Source organism: Pomacea canaliculata, linkage group LG3 (assembly GCF_003073045.1).
Source record: "Pomacea canaliculata isolate SZHN2017 linkage group LG3, ASM307304v1, whole genome shotgun sequence".
Classification (NCBI taxonomy): domain Eukaryota; kingdom Metazoa; phylum Mollusca; class Gastropoda; order Architaenioglossa; family Ampullariidae; genus Pomacea; species Pomacea canaliculata.
The window spans coordinates 16077679-16094639 of record NC_037592.1 but is presented as its reverse complement, the minus strand read 5'-3'; the positions used below and the strand labels follow the sequence as shown (position 1 = coordinate 16094639).

Below are 16961 nucleotides of genomic sequence, written 5' to 3'. Positions count from 1 at the left end.
CTTACATCTTCTTCCTCCTTGAGCGCGAATTTATTCTGACCTGTGGATTTCAGATTACCACGGAAATCTCTGGACTCCTTTGTTTGCAGCTTCGTGAGTCTGCAAGTAAAGAAACAAGAAGATAAATTGTACTGCCCGACCAAAAACATACAATATCGACAAAAGACATGCAACATGCAGTAGCTGTAATGCTCATTCTCCCAATAGTATGTTTCATAGAACAAGCAAGAATTTACTATAAGACTAAGGTCATTGCTGCACTGATACAATGAAATCTCTGAATGTATTTTTTCCGCTAATAGGCAAATGGAGAAAGGTGTTCGGGCTGAAGTCTTGCACCAAATTAATGGCTGAAACTTGAACATTTCCCATGGAAAAGGGTTAATTATAGCTTTTATGGGGAAAGATAATTTAGATGCTTATATTTGCAATCGAAATTCAACAGTTTTTGCTCCTGTTTCCATAAAACAGGCAGCTTCTCACCCGGCTTGATTATTAATAAAGCATCAAATAATTTATAGCAAACATAAAGTGTAGCACGTACTTGCTCTCTGTCTTGTTCACTTTCCGCAGAACTGGTTTAATGCTGCAGAATACAAAGCAACTGCCATTAGTATTTGCAATAATTAGTCTTAAAATAAGTGTTATGTGTCTTTTCTAATTTACAGCTGTATTTCCTCAAAACAACTCATTAATCTAGCGGGTGAAAATCGCTTGAATACTCATCTTAGAAAGAAAGGAGAAAGGAAAAATTCAGAGGTTTATAATATAATGGCACAATATCGTTCACTGGCTTTAAAATATTGAAATGTCAGATTTCGGAACTAACACATGGAGCTAGAAAAGTAAAGTTCTTACAATTTTCCCTTGGTGTCATTCACTTTCAAGGTCAGTTCATTGATCTGTAAACAAAAAGAAAATGTAGACTCTTCAAGAAACATAACTTTCAAAACACATTGAGAAAATCGGTCCAGACTGGATTAACACACACATTGTATCTAACTGAAATCAGATTTAGTTGAACAGAAATTGGCACAAAAGGAAAAAAAAAAAGTGTCCAACCGTTACTACTTATCAAGGAGATAACTGCTTTTTACCTCAAAGTCCTGCTTGCGAATCTTAATCTCCCAGTCGTATACCTCCTCTTCCAGTGCAGCCACCCTTGAGTGCAGCTCCTTCACCAGCTTCTGAAGATCAGCTGTGTTATATACAAAGCAAACTTTATTCATTGCCTTGACCAAAAACACTTGTGTGTGTGTGTGTGTGCAGGCACGTGTGTTTTTCTACCAATCTAACATAAGTGACAGCTGTGTGAGCGAACAGAACAACTGTTAATATATACAGCTTTGGAATAGCTACATAGCCTAGGCTGGGCAATCGCACTGGATTCCCTCCATTCTGTTTACTTCTCAGCTCCAGCTGCGCAAATTGCAGGATCCTGCTCAATGTTCTTGATCATAAATATTCGCATTATGTCTTTCTTCTATCGCAGGGAGGGTTTTGACTAACTAAGCAAAAGACGGCCAGTTTGTATTCTGATCGGTTGCGGTCATTAATGTATCAGAAAGACGAAGTTACCTTGACCCAGGCCTTCGGCCTTGAGAGGTGCCACCCTGTCGTTGATGTATCGCTCCTTTTCCTCGGCTTTGGCCTTAGCCTCGCTGCGCAGGTCCTCCGCAGCCTTCTGCATGATCAGTTTCTGCAACACGCATACAGATCGTTGGTCATACTGGAGTCTCACCCAACATTCTGTCCACTCATTTTCAACAAAGTGTATGTGCATGCCAGTAGTCCCTTCCAAGTCTTACCAATGGAACTTCGCAGTCGAGTGATGACTATGCCCCAAAGACCGAAAAGATGATGAGGGTTAGGGTTATCTATGATTAGACTATAAAGAGACCGAGTGTATAGAAACTTTATCACTGACACAGAGATGACTGCCCTCATTTTGAATAATACTTTTTTCAAGGTTTTAGGTCTACTGGTTTTTTCGATCACCAATATTAGAAGATATTTTCTTCAGTACTGTGGAGTTCTTCTAAATCACCTGGAAGGCTTTTTCCTCAGCTTCAAACTATGTTTATAAAATTGGGGGAAAAAGATAAGTGGAACCGAAGTGCCGCCATATGTTTCTCAACACACCTGCAGGCAGATATCGGGTTAGTTCCTTTAATAACAAAGCACAGGTGTAAACAACGGTTTCCGTGTATACACAAGCGCAGAAACGTGTTCATAGACACGTCCTTTGTCTTGAACAATGTGTGTACAGTTTCTAAACACTAGCCTGATTACATTCACTAATGATTTTTGCGTCAATGACTTTAGAAGCAACAAAATATTCACAAAAAAGTTCGCTTCAGAAATAGCCTAACCGCACTCTGAGCGACTCTTGACAAGCCAAGTCCCAAACCGTCGAAGACTGGACGCTAAGCGCTTCGCACTGAATAAACTGCCACCACCAGTTAGACTACAATTACAAATGAGCTTAAACAGCCAGCGAAAACAGAGGATACGCTATAGCTTGTGCATTTAAATTCTCGTCAATAAACAAAAGTAATGATATTTTTTTGTGCCAAAAGTTTCCTCTATCAACGGTCAGACTCATGTCACAATAAGTTGGCTCGCAGAAAATTATTTTGTGTCTCCTGAAAGTGTTGGCTGGCACACCAATATGTCAACCAGCCAACTAACCCTCCCACCCATTCACTTACTATGACGATCGGTTGACAAGGGGTGAGAAGCACTCACCTGATTTTACGTTGACGTTTACAAGATCAAGAAACCGGAAGTTTTCGTAGCTAAAAATCTTCGTTTAAATGTGAAACTTACCAGCCTTACTTATGTTAATACCCTCGCCTTTTCGCTTTGTCGAACCTCGACTGAAGATTTTCAGACAGATGAAGACATTTCGGTGGTCACTGCACTTTCAAGATTGCTCTTGAACCTATCCTGTAGATGCTGGGAGTGCAACAATCACCCTAATTCTACATCTTCTACTCTCCGAGGAAAAGCACTGAACCTAAAGTTATCATGACCATTTTTGCAAGAGCGAGCGGCGGCGACTTCCCCTGGCAGTTGATGTGCACCTCTAACCACTGACCGTTGTCACGAAAACAAAAATCACTCACCTTGAGAAGTTTCTTCTTCTCTGGAGAAAGACCGCCCAGGCCTTTCCGCTTGCCCTTCTTCTTTTTCTTCTCCTCCTCCTCTCGCCGAGCAGCCTACACAGACATGGACAGCCTCCCAGTCAACACATTCCAATGCTTTCTTTTTCAAGCCCAGAAGTTAATGTTCAAAACCCGAAAAAAAGAAAGCGGAATAGGCAATTACAGGCAAGAGCATGGGGCAGGGGGAGGTTTGAGGAATTATTGCGTGCGTTGGTGGTGAGGAGGGAGATGAACTGAGCGTGGCCCGTGTTGGCATGGGTATTAGAAGGCATCAAGGAGGTAGCCTTGACCGCTCTGCTTTTATGAAGAAACAGGCAACGAACATGCGGCTTTGTTTTGTGAGCAAAACTGTTTTGCCGAGACAAAGTTTGGAAGTGATTGCGGTTATTTTTAGAGGTTCATGGGGTTTGACTTTTTGATATCAAGAACGCCTCTTCTCTTTCAAAGCTTTTATGCTGTCATTTTCAGCGCCTTGTTTTGCTATCTATTCCCCAACTCTTTGCTGCCAACCGTTCTTCCACCTTCCTTCAAATCTCTCCCACTCCGCTCCCCTGGCCCCTTTCTGCCAGAGAGATTGGTGGGGGGAGGTGATTGGTGAAGGAGGAGAGAGAGCTGATGCTCTTACGGGGGCTTTTTATGATAGTACAAATATAGATATATGATGGCTCATGTTGCCGCCTACAACTGTCGCTGGAGAGTCAAGCACTCAGGTCATAGGTCAGAGCCACAAAGTTCTCCACTACTTTGGCTCCCACATGTCTCTAGCACCTCACGTTCTCCAGCGAACACGCACTGGCATAGGTTTGGCCATGAAGACAAATGACACCCGATCAGAGAAGTCAGTCTGCACTGTCTCGACATCATATTTGTGCTGTGGCCTGGACAGCAGTAGTAAACACAAACAAGTGTAAGGACGCAGTTTACTTTTTGGGGACTAGCCAGTAGAAGCAAGCTGTCAGTTGCCAAGATGACCTGTTGTCAAGGCCGGAGACAATAATTTGTATGTTTACTATTTTCAAGAATACGAGCTTTTGTTTGTTTTTGAGTTTGGGATGATAGGGTTTGTTGGATACAAGTGACATAGGATCTCATGATATTACACGAATATGTTGGTACATCAGTCTCGAGAGATTTCTCAACCTCTTGTCTTTTTTTTTCTTATTTTAATCAAGCATACGAGCCGATCTTAAAAGAAAAACTGCGGGGTTCAATATTCTTCTGTATTCCTTCTGCCTGCTGACGTTTGGACGACACAAATCTGCTATTACAGTCGCAGAGAACTGAGTTCATACAGTAAAAATATCAGTGTTTTTGTCTTAGTATGTGTAAAGCGCAAGACGAGTCAAAGGAGCCTAGACACTTTTATATAAGAGTGAGCAAGAAAGTTCAGAGATCATCTCCCTATCAACTGTAGTCACTAATGTCCGTATATTTGATTGATTAATCAAAGCAACAGCATGCAGAGGATATGTGATTTCGAGTATGTTCAGAGGGCCGGTAGAGTAGCAGCTTTCCATGAACTGAGACGCATTGAGGGCTGTAGTGAGCTGCTAACTCTAAACCTTTCAGTGGGAGGCGCTGACCTTACCTTCTTTAGCCCTCAACCTCTAACATGCGGGTAGCTCAATGCGCTTTCCGCCGGGTGTGTACGCGCACTCGGGCGTTCTTGCATATCTGTGTGGGTGTGTGCATGGGGACAGGATGTATATATATTATAGAGAAAGAAATTCCTACCACAATATTGCCCAAATGTGAATGCAATTTGTGAAAAGCAATCTGGGCAAGGAAACTGGTGGCAGTATGAAACGATTTTACTTGTTTTCATGCTATTCAGTTGGTTTGTTCTTGCTTGTACCCCTGACGTGTAAAAATACGGGAGACGAGAAGATTTTATCGCGATACTGAAGACTAAAGAAGATGCGAAAGCACACTGCGCGCAGGTGAAGCATCTCTCCAGCAGCCGCTGCAGCACGCGGTGGTGGCTGGTGGCGCTGCAGTGGCTGGGGGAGGTAACAGGTTTGGTGCAGTCTTGGCGGCTGCCGGTGCGCGGAGACCCGTGGTAGAGAGAACAAGTCATCTTGACAGGCAGCAGCCCAGCTCCCTCCCTGCAGGCGCCTGGACCACTGAGTTGCTCTCAGCTGCCATGCCACTAGTTGCAGGGCGCGTCGGCGATGGAGGTGAAGGAGAAGCCGAGATATGCGCCGTGCATGTCACGAGGTCGCACAGATGCATGGTCCTCGATGCTGGCCGAAGACTTGAATTAAATGCCTGCAGCATCTTTTAAACTAATTTGTAGACGCCATTACAAACACACTTTTGAAATAAACTTTTGACAGAACGATTGTTTGACTGAGTTCTTTAGTATTTTTGTAAACTGCTGCCAGCCGTGTCTTCAGGCTGTAATTCTCCTTGCCAGCCGTCACTTTCTTCAAAGTCTATTAGGATGAAGTTTTATTTTCTAGCGACTGGATGCAACTCAGAAACTAGTTGCTTTTTCACCAAATCTGGATGAATTACTCCCTTGCTTTCAAGATACATACAAACATCACTATGGTCACAGAGATATGTATATCTATCTCAAACTCGTGACGTCACGCTTGATACGCCTAATTAACCTATGGTCCCAGTTTTCCTATTGATTGATGTCTTGACAACATAAAAGTATCCATTACAATCCCAATGTCTGTGTTGTTGACCGATTTTTGTGCATAGTGATTTTTGTACTCGCCTATCTCGAGAAGGGAACAGGGGGTATTCACTTTGTCGCGGACCAATCCTTATCGGATCCATGATGCCATGTGCTTTTCTAAATAATAAGTGAAGAAATGCACTACTACGGGGTTAAAAAGAACATTCTTGATCTCTGAGTGACCAGTGTATTCTCTTATTGCGAGAATGGAAAAATTTCTGTACTACACTCTTCAAAGATGTGTTTCATGTCCGAGAAAATATCTCTAGTCACGTGGACAGCATTGATGCATGCTTCGGTTTGCCGAGGAGCCACCACTAGCAGATCAAAAGGAAAAGCTAAGGGAGAAAAAGCACAGGGAGGAGGCTGAGAAATGTTTGCAGGATTTTCTTGCTGCAGCCAACAGTGGCGCTCGCCTGTGTGGGCCATGTTTCTGTCAGATCGTGCCGCCAGCACCCGGCAGTCTGCGAACGAGGTTGCCGTCTGTTGCAGCCCGCATGGACGAGCGGCAGGCAGGCAAGATGTATGCGGAATGTGCTGCGGCAGCCAAATTCGAGGTTTTTGCCCCGACATGCCCGATCTCTCCCTCTCCTCGTGCCCTCAACAACAGGCGCAGGTAGACAGTTGAGGACGGCAGGCTGTGCCGCGAACCGCCTAGATACAGGCCAGGTGAGAGCCGCCAGCCCGCGGAACCAGAGCGGGGTATCTTTGGTCACGTGGACAACACTGGCTGTCAGTAGGTTACCTTTCCCCCCAATCCCCCTTTCCTGACTACTGGCCAGACAAAAGCGTTTCTTTGTATTGTCTAATATGGTCGGAATGGTCAGGATTCCTAGCACGGATGAGTGGCTGTGTCGCTGAAGAGTGAGGACTGCAAGTCGCGCGAGAACTGAATTAACCCCGACAATGCTCCAGATGTGTGTCTTGTTCTCCCGCATTTCTAAAGGTTAACTTTCGCAATGGTATCCATTTGGCTGATGACGGCATTATTGTAATCATTAGAAGTCAATGTAAATTTATAAACAGGACTACTGACACCAGTGCATGTTCAAAGAGTTACGATTATCGACGACGTATTGCAAGAAAAAAACAAAAACAAAATGTGACCTAGAAACTACGATTCAAGCAAGGACATTATCTCCTACAGCACACATGAAAGGGCGGCCACGCTCTCTCTCTCAATATCTGTGTGGGGTGGGTGGATAGGGTAGGGTTGGGAGATTGGTAGGTGGTTGCTTACGTCAGAGGACCAGACAAAGAGAGATTCACAGTGCACCACAAAGTGCCAACCACAACATAAACGAATCTTTCCTCTTGGATCCTCAGCCTTCGCTCGACCTTAACATCAAACCTGTCATCCAAGTAGCAATGACGTAATATAACTTACCTCCTCGCGTTCAGCCTCCATTCTTTCTTCTTCCTCCTGCAACACAGAAGACAAGGGAGGCAATCTAAATTAGCTGACGCCGCTTTTTTTCGTAATAGTTGCCGACCGAAAATGTATTCACACGAGGCTGTTACCTTGGCGACCGGTGTGGCTGCTATAACTGCTTGCCATGCGAGAACAATCTAGCCTTGGCCCAGGTGATACGATGATACGAGTTTAAAAACTGCATGTGAAAAGCTAGTAAAGTGCTGTTTACAACTCCTAACAAGTGAGGGAGATAACATGGTTAGTCTTGCTGTACATTACAAACATTTTGAAATAATATATTACCTTCCAAAAAAGATTAATATTCCCAAAGTAGCTATTTAGTGCGAGAGAGAGAGCGAGAGCGAGAGCGAGAGAGAAACATAAAGGGAGAGAAATTCTACTTATATAGATGCCAGGATAACAGACGACATTTCTAGACAGAAGTGTTCTATAAACATTCCTTTCAACAAAGTAGTGATGGCAAGTTGGAAAGCAGTGACAATATTATAACAGAAAATATAGCGATGACACGAAAAGATACAGTAATGGCATGAAAGGAAGTAGGGATGGCAAGTATAAATAAGGGAAATAACAGAAAACACAAACACTTGACAGAAAAGAACCACTGTAGCAGTAGAAGTTTTAACAAATTTAAGAAAAAAGAACTCTAGGGTTCGAATTCGAGGGGCCGCTGAAAACAAAAGCCCCACTTACGCGTTGGCGACGCTCCTCTTCCTGTCTGCGCCTTTCTTCCTCTTGTCTGCGGCGCTCCTCCTCTTGTCTACGTCTCTCCTCTTCCTGTCTGCGTCTTTCCTCTTCCTGTCGACGGCGCTCTGCTTCTTGTCGCCGGCGATCCTCTTCTTCCTCTTGTCGGCGTCTGCGCTCGGCCGCCTCCTCCTCGCGTGCAGCAGAATCGTCCTCGGCCGCGGCTTCTGGGGCTGCTTCCTGCGCAAGAGAGACCAAGAAACACGTGACGTCACTTCCTCCCAATGGCGGGCAAGTAGGTAGCGTCAGTCATGCGTAAAGGGCAGTGACCGTGACTTACTTTGCGCTCTCTGTCAAGTCTTAGCTACAACACAAGAAGAGACTGCGTTTGACAGAAAAAGGGAGTCAAGGAAATTCGAATAATCTTAAAAATGAAAAATGTTGCATTTAACAGCACGAGGTCACTACTTCCTGCTGAAATGAAAGTTTAAATAAATCTTGAATGGTGGAAAGCAAAAGTGGACTAACTATATTGAGAAGACTATAATAGCTACAACGTAAATAAAACCGAAGATGACTGGTAACGTATTTAGAGAACAAAAAATGTTTCAAATTATTGTTTATAATAAAGCAAGCTACAAAAAGAAAAATAAAGCCTCAAAAGAAAAAAATAGGGGACAAAATCAAAAGAGAAACCGCTACAGCATTCTATTTAACAAAATAGAGCAGAATCTAACAAAAATTTCATAACTTCAGAACATTAAACAAATCAAACTGTGAAAACTCTGAACGAAAAAAGGGAATCAAAAATAACGAGATAATAAGAATCGTGCAAAATAACCATTAAAAAACCTTTAAACTGAACAAACACGTGCGCATGCTGGAATCTGAACTATGAACGTGTGGAATCTGAAAAAGGAACAACAAACTGGTGACAAGGGCTATGAGTACAAAGTATTCTGCGAAACACTGACGAAGGGATAAAGAGTGGGACGACTGTGCAATAATAACTACAACTATACACATTTAAACAATTCTACTAACAATCTACGTGTACACACCTAAACAAGACCTACAGGTAACAATAGGTACCGCAATAACATTTACGTATGATTTTGGAAACAACTTCACAGTTTTAGTGCTAAAACACCTTAACTAAAGTTAATAAATCCTTTCTATCACTTGACTCAAAGACTCAAAAAAAAAAGAAAAGAAAAAAAAAAACCTTTAATACGGGTGTGACAAGCTCCATTATACACCCTAACACCAAGCTTACTTCAGCTATGAATGCTTCTGAAAAAGAAATCTTGGTAACAAACTAGTGTGAAGAAGAAGACGGAAAAAACAAGAAAAACGATAGAAAAGAGAGTTTTAAAACAAAAGTTGTAAAAAGTCGTTAAAAAAGTACAGGAAGAAAAGTCTCAGCAAATCGGTTAAATAAATGGAGCTAGTCTCACCATACTTCTACTGTATACTTTAGTACTGTCCTGAAGACTGATCCACTGGTTTTACTGAACAGTTCACGTTAATATCTACTCACTGCTATAATAATAATAATAAATAATAATAATAATAATAATAATAATAATAATAATAATAATAATAATAATAATAATAATAATAATAATAATAATAATATCAGGAGTCCGAGAGATTTGACAATACCAAAAAAGGAAAATGTGTGGCAGCATCTCACTCAGGCGCTTAATGATGGTCCAGACTCGACAGTTACAATGAGAGTTCATTTCCTGCATACAAATATTTCTAAACAATGTGAAATCTATACGAATGCCCTCATTTTTATTTCGTTCTCGATTGTTAAAGGATTCAACTAGCTTGTATATGTATTCGTCGAGTTTTGAAACTCATTAAGCGCCGTAGTTCGACAATTTTCATTCAGAAAAAACAACTTGTAAAATGCACAATTTCATTGCAGTGTGCATAATGGAAAACGTGGGGTGTAATGCTAAACAACATCAACACTGAAGAAAGTGAAACGACAAAACGACAAAACTGGAACTGGAACTCGACATGGCCTTAGGGACAAACCTCCTCTGCTTTCTCTTCTCTTGCTGGTGCTGGTGTGTCTTCCTGGTAGGGTTAAAACAGTTTGATACATCACTAAATGCGTTGAATTAGCCCGATAAAAGTTCATATTTATTGAATATTCGATTGGAGAACGCAACTTTAAAAATGTTACAAATCTGTCGTTCATCCAAAGTATTTCACACACACACACAAGCACGCACGCAAGCACTCACACCGTGGTGCTTAATATGCTTTACATCTAATTCAAGCCAGCACAATACTAAGCCATCTTGCTGGCTCAATATGAAATGTTTTAGAGACAAATGTACTGGTTATTCATACAGTTGGCATAAAGGAAAAAATATCAACAAAGAATGCCCACTTAGCTGATTATAGCAATCCGTTACGCTCGTATAATTTTGACATCAATTTATACACATTTCTTCTAGACGACATTTTATATATATATTGACACGCACGCACCCACACACACAAGAACTATAGGATTCTTTCCACAAATGGGCAACAACCTGCACAAAATATAGATGTTGTGCCCTGTTACAGGACTAAACAGGATGATCAGGTAGATTGTTAAGCCCTGGGACTTTTGCTACCTGAGGAACTACACGGCGCTGCTTACAGGTATTTTTGCTACACGTATCAACAACACACAACGAAAGGAATTTGTCTAATTTAATTTGAAGGGAACTGACAGGGGGGAGGGGCTGTTAATGGAGGTGCACAGTGAGGAACTACAATCTACAGTGAGTGAAATAAATCCCTTGGTACAAATTAAACCCAAGGTATTATTTTACCGACCCATCCAGACATGTTAATCCATAAATCTGCTAAAACATAATTTTAGGTGAATAATGATCTTCCATCTTGTCCTTTTTATGCTCTTCACTGTCCCCTGATGTAAGGTACCAGTAAAATAAAGCTCTGTGGCATGGTCTTCAAGACCTGTGTATGCTTCTAGTAGGCTACTCTTGCATGATATACATATAATTTTATATCTTAGAAAAATTAAGCCGACAGTTTAGATTTTACTAGGAATTAAAAACTTTCGTAAAACAATAAGGTTGACATTTCACAAAGGCTACTAATTGCGATTTTTAACCAAGTCCCTCGTCTATTGGCTTGTCATGAAGCTCGTGACTTCTCAAAGTTCTCAAGTAAACGGTTAATAATTTTAAGTTTGACGCAAATCACAACGTCCTCCGCAAGCAGTCACCTGACTGTGAAGAAGCCAGTGACGTTTTAAAGTGATGTCGAACAGTTGTTAGCATGATGGCTAAAACTGTCTTCTCGACCGCTACAGTAAGAGTGCTGACGAATTAGCTGACGGTCAGCTCAACGCGCGATACTGACTTTCGTTAAAAGAATAGCAAATAAACGGTGATGAGAGCAATACTCGTAGAGTGTACAACACGATGATTGACGCAAGTGAGCATGAATGAGAGGACGAACAAGTCAGTGAGCTAAGAAATTAAAACTAACACATTCCACAGGCCTTCATTATACAGGCCACTGGTTTGCAGCACTTTCACATCTTGGCACTGGAAAAGAAGCATCACACTGAAATAGCCAGTCATGGAGTCAGAAACACATATCCGGATCCCACTGCAGCTGACTGCAGCTGACCAGTTAGTACAAACATAGACAATTGTTAGTTACAGTCGCCAGCGTCACCCATTTCGCAAACATGTGGACTGATATCTAACAAAAATCTTCACTGTAATCTATTTTTTTTTTTAAAAAAGGAAGAAAATTTTTACGTTTCCAATGCTTCTCAGGTTTACAAAAATTCAAACAGGAGAATTGTTCAAACTCATTTTCTTACCAAAGTACGGAGCTACATAGAAAACTACTTCTAAAGCAAACTCGAGGCATATATAGCGTATCTAAATGTATCAGGAATAATTTTGCGAAATGGTTCATATTAACACAGTCTGACTATATATAGGCCTATTTTACAGAGTACAAGCAGCTGTATATGCAGCTTACCACTGCTTCTGCAGGTTATTGCAAGCCGATAACAGCAAGCGACTGATAGCGCAGCAGAGCGTGAATTTACTGACCTGCCTTTAGCGCTACTGGAAGCCAGCAGAGCGGTCTGACCTCTGACATTCCTTTACTAAAGTGACCCGTATAACCCTCTTGTGGTGTCCAATAACAAGAACTGTTTCGGTCCTAAATTGTGCACGCCTAGCATACAACTACTTTAAACGTGAAGACTTCTAGCATATTCTCTTCAGATATCGCAGTAGGAGAAATTAGTTTTAACCAACTTTCTCCAAGCACCAAAGCACCAAGATCCTAGAGTTTGCTCCCTCTTCACAACTCTTCTTACAGATAAAGGAAAAGACAGGAATGCTCTGTACAATGAGCTACAGCTGCAGCTACGATATGTGGAACGTTGCTGGCTTAGTGACTATGCAGGTTAAAGCAAGAAAGCGCCCAAGCATGTATTTACGAGGTACGTGTTCATGCGTTCTACCCAGCTAGCATGTTTCCAGCGCCGTTATCTAAGACGACACAGAGGAGGGAAGAAAAAAAAAATGCTTTGCAAGGCCCGCTGCCTGCATAAGCAGACAGCACTGGTAGCCCCTCACGCGCTGGTGATAGGTATGGGACAGTGCTGGATTCCATTTGCTGAGAGGGCGTTACATATCTAGAATTAAGTGTTAGTTACATAAATATATTGGTGACAACATTGGTACAAATAAAGTTCTTAAGCTGTTTACAGTCGCTAGGTTAGGATCGGCGAGTACACGAGCAGCGCTAGTTACACATTGAATATACATGGTACATGGCACAGTTTTTGCGCATTGCATATGCATGAGCCAATCAAAATACCTCATCTCCACCTCTCCGCCTGCGTGAGCGATAAGAGGACTCCTGTAAAAAACATTTGCATCACAACTTGCTGATCACTGTAATTACTGGCAGATCTTTCTAATCTAACCCACGATTTACAAGAGCACGAAAATGTAAGTATGAATGATCGCAGAAAGAAGCAAACCAACAAACGCAGCAGTGAGGAATGACAAGTGAATAAAAGAGTGATGATGTGTGAAGTAACATCACTGAAATTGCTGATAATTATGTTACTGAGTAGTAATTAAGTTATTACAAAAGAGTGCCAGAGAAATAGCACCTTAATTAAAGCGTTTGAAAACGGTTGAACACGTTCAAAAGAAAAGAATGTTGCGTTACCAAGCATTATAAGTTTTAGGCACAAACAAGGGAGATAGCTTGCAGTCGCAAGTGTTGGCATGGACAGAAAAGGGACAAAAGATGAAGAAGAAAAAGAAAGAGAAGAAAAAATATATTTATACATATGATTAGCTCTTAGTCGATGCGTATGTTTCAGTCAAAATAGAATGACTTCCTGTCACGTTATATTGTACGTTGTTGTTAAGGCAGTGCACAAAAAAGCTGATTGTAGGCATGAAATGTACTCTGTGCAGTGCTGTTACGGAATGGAAAAACAATCGTGATTAACGTCTAATGAGATGAAACGGCTTCTCTCACCTCTGCAGGTGTCTCGTCGTCACCTTTGTTACGGCGACCTCTGCGAGGGGTTTCTTCTTCTGCCGGAGCTTCGTCACCTCCCCTGTAACCATCAAACTTAACGGTCACGTGACAAATGGCTGGTCCTATTGCAGGCGTTTAAACGAATATAGAAAACACGAAAAGAAGATAGAAGTAAAGAGCACGAACTTTTTATCTCTTCTGCACCTGGATTTTTAATATCAGCTTCTATTGGACATTAGAAAAATGTTTCATCAGGTAAGTACTTAATAATTTGTTTAAGACTCTGTTGAGATCACGGACGTGTATAGGTGGACTGCTGTCTGTCTGCCGAGACCAACACGTAGCTTCTTGCGAAGTTCTCCGCTGTTAGTCTCGGCGAGCCTAAACAATGACTGCGATTAAACCGGAAGCTTTGTACAGACCTGCCTCGTTTTAGTAGTTAACTGGGTGGGTGAAATCGTCTGCCAGCAGTCCAGTAATACAAGTTCGTGGTTTGCTACTGACTTTTGCTCGACAGTTTTTAATCAACATCTTCCTCAAAAGACAGGCCGAAGAAATCGGCTTACGAAATGAGGAGGGACCAAGTTTTTGGGCCTGTCACTCGACATGTGTATTTTCAACAGCCACTTTTGTAGCAGCAAGTGCAATTTAGGCAAAGCGTATCTCTGCAAACGATTTTGTGACAGTATATGTAAAACTGATATCAGCAAAATGAAGTATTGCAGATGGAGGTCACGTTAGAGGGGTGTCAAAATCGTGCTCCTGATGAATGTAGTCATGTTGTCTGACTTTATAACATACGTTTACAGTTGAATAAAGCACCTATCTGTCGCAGTTTTCAGACTTTTTACAAATGCAAGTTCAAAATGCACAAGGACCTAACAAACACCCTGAAATGTTTTGGTCGTCTATGTTGATTCCACAAGACACTGCAAATAATTAGCAAAGGAAAAGAAAGCAAACTCAGTTTGCACACCATGCTTCTAAATACTTTTCCCCAAGTCCTTAAGTCAGGTAGGAAGATGCAGTCACCACGTTGCAAAATAAAGGCAAAAAGCTAACAACTTTATCACATCAAATATCTTAGTGACATACTGTGTTCTTGGCATTACAAGTTCAAAGACACTCTTACATTCTATTTACGTCAAAATGTTCCCGACAAAAATATTTCTCTACAGGTAATAAGAAAGGCACTTTAATACATTAGTCATTTCAGCTTGTACACAAAAAAATCGTATTATTACTATAATCAGGGTTAATAATAATGATTTGTGTTGTTTTCTTTGATGTAATTTATATTAATCTGACAAAAACATTGATAGAAAAGGGCGACAAAGAAGTGATTAGGCAGCTGCCATGAGTAGAATGAACAGTTTACTGCACAGTCCTACGAAAACTTTCAGATCACATGCTATCTTTGATACTGTTAACTGCTCGCTGAAACATTCAAAGTGAAAATGTAATTAGGAGTTAACAACAGTTCTGATACATCTAAGGTAATTTTATATTAAATAAAATCTTTAAAAGATTTTTAAAAAGCGGATTTCAAAAACGAACGAAAGAACTAGACTATATTAGATGTAAGATGCATTGAAGGCTATTAAAAATATTGCATGAATGAACTGCGCAAAAAGCAGTGTCGTAGAATGAGTCCTACCTTTGTTCTGGACATTTTGACTCTAAGGTCTGAGACTAATATTTCTTTGGACGCAGAACAGGTTCCTCAAACGAAAATGTAAAAATGTGCTATGGACAGTAATCTGCCTTATAAAAATGTTGTGATAGTTTCTTTTGGACATTCAGCTACCTCAGTCTGGCTTCTCTGCGTTCTCGACGTCTGCGCTCAAGGTCATCTTCTCCCCCGTTGATGGAGGAACTCGCTTCTGCCGCTCTATGCACACAGGTCATGTGACCGAGGGTAGGGTTGTGTGGACACACACGCACAGCAGGCAGCAAGCAGGAGAAACGCATTCAGATAGAAATTCATTAACAAAAACATAAACAAAAATCTAGTAGTGGAGCAAATCCTTCACAGCTTTCTCTTCAAGTTTCTTTTTGATGATAGATGACATTTTAGTGTTTAAAAATTTGTAAGATGAGATTTAATTGACTGGAAACCACTTCCACATTATAAATACCTTTCTTGAAGAGAAGGCTGCAAAAATGGATCAGCCACTATGTTTGTTCAAAATTAGCGTCACATAAACGGAAAGAAAAACAATCCCCAAGCATTATTAATTTTAAATGAAAAAAAGGAAAGAAATCCTCACACAAACACACACTAGCTGCATGTCAGACATATTTCATTTAACTGTTATGTAATATGTATTTGTATATTTAAAGCTACTCATAATAAGGGTGTATCAGAAGTTGACTGAGAAGAGTATTATTTTCAGGTGCTTGTCTTTTAAATATTATCTGTCTTCAACACTAAGTACAGATCTAAAATTTAGTTAATAATGGCATGTAAGCAGTATATCCGGTTTCGAAATAGTGTGGGGCTTATAAATATACATACTGATGTTAAATAATACAAAATTTAATAAATCGGATTTTGAAATGACAAATCTTCACATAAAATTACTGCATGTTTACATAATTAAGACTACCCACTCTAGCTGCGTCTTTCTGCGCAGTGACTGCATTTAGTTACGTAGTATGTCTACTTATGTGCACACTTAAATGATATCTGTTTACACATTTTAACTTCCTATGTTCTTGCAGAGGGATTCTGTAGTAGTACAACCAAAATGAAGAAAGAAGAAAAAATAAGAAAAGGAAGAAAGAAAGGAAGGTTCTAAAAGCGATTTGGCAAGAAAGAAGGAGATATTTCAATTGAACGCTTCAGTATGGTGAAAATTTTAATGCAGGGAAAGAAAGCTGTAGAAATCTCTCCAGTGAAACCTTTAAATTTCCAAGATCACTACTAAACTCTTCCTAAATGCTCATAATATGTGGTACTAAAACCAGTACTACTACTGTAAGTGCTGGAAGAGATGGTTCTGCTAGAGAAGAAGAAGTTGAGAGAGACTGGTTACAAGTTCATCTAAACGCTACTACTTATATTGTGAATACATTCAAGTTATACTGCTTTTAAAGAAGTTACTACAAAAGCTATCTTCTCATAGAAATCTACATTACTTTGGCAGACTGTCCGTAAAGCATTCAATTAGTCCGGCCACTGAATGCCGACAAAGCTACTGGACATAATGTAGAAGCCGTGAAACGATTAAAAAGTGATAAGGATTCATCCAGCACTCCTAGCCTTGGTAAACTGATACTAACCCCACCAAATGGACATTAAACTTTTGTAGATTATAATCAAAAATACTTCAAGATAAGAAGGGCAGCAAGCAGGTAAAGGTTAAGAATGAAAGGAAAAAAAAAAAAACTCGCAAAGTGACCGAAAGGTGAAAAC

At 40.7% G+C, this 16961-nt stretch overlaps 1 protein-coding gene and 1 long non-coding RNA gene across 14 annotated transcripts in view; one reads left to right on the top strand and one right to left on the bottom strand.

Annotated features, from left to right (window-relative positions):
- LOC112558927 (troponin I-like) overlaps positions 1-16961 on the bottom strand; it is a 38249-nt gene that overhangs the window by 2712 nt on the left and 18576 nt on the right. For 3 of the 13 annotated variants that reach the window (XM_025229690.1, XM_025229691.1, XM_025229697.1), the window contains 11 exons: positions 13541-13622; positions 12863-12904; positions 10025-10066; positions 7985-8215; positions 7244-7279; positions 3129-3221; positions 1579-1699; positions 1098-1198; positions 859-902; positions 545-586; positions 6-99 (listed from right to left, as the gene is read on the bottom strand). In XM_025229690.1, the coding sequence (XP_025085475.1) occupies positions 6-99; positions 545-586; positions 859-902; positions 1098-1198; positions 1579-1699; positions 3129-3221; positions 7244-7279; positions 7985-8215; positions 10025-10066; positions 12863-12904; positions 13541-13622 (928 nt within the window). Of the gene's footprint in view, positions 1-5; positions 100-544; positions 587-858; positions 903-1097; positions 1199-1578; positions 1700-3128; positions 3222-7243; positions 7280-7984; positions 8216-10024; positions 10067-12862; positions 12905-13540; positions 13623-15350; positions 15435-16961 lie in introns of all 13 variants that reach the window. The other 10 variants (XM_025229686.1, XM_025229687.1, XM_025229693.1 and 7 more) reach the window with 7 other exon arrangements.
- LOC112558931 lies at positions 15358-16921 on the top strand. The gene is made up of 2 exons (XR_003098255.1): positions 15358-15461; positions 16268-16921. It is a non-coding gene; the product is annotated as an uncharacterized LOC112558931 (long non-coding RNA).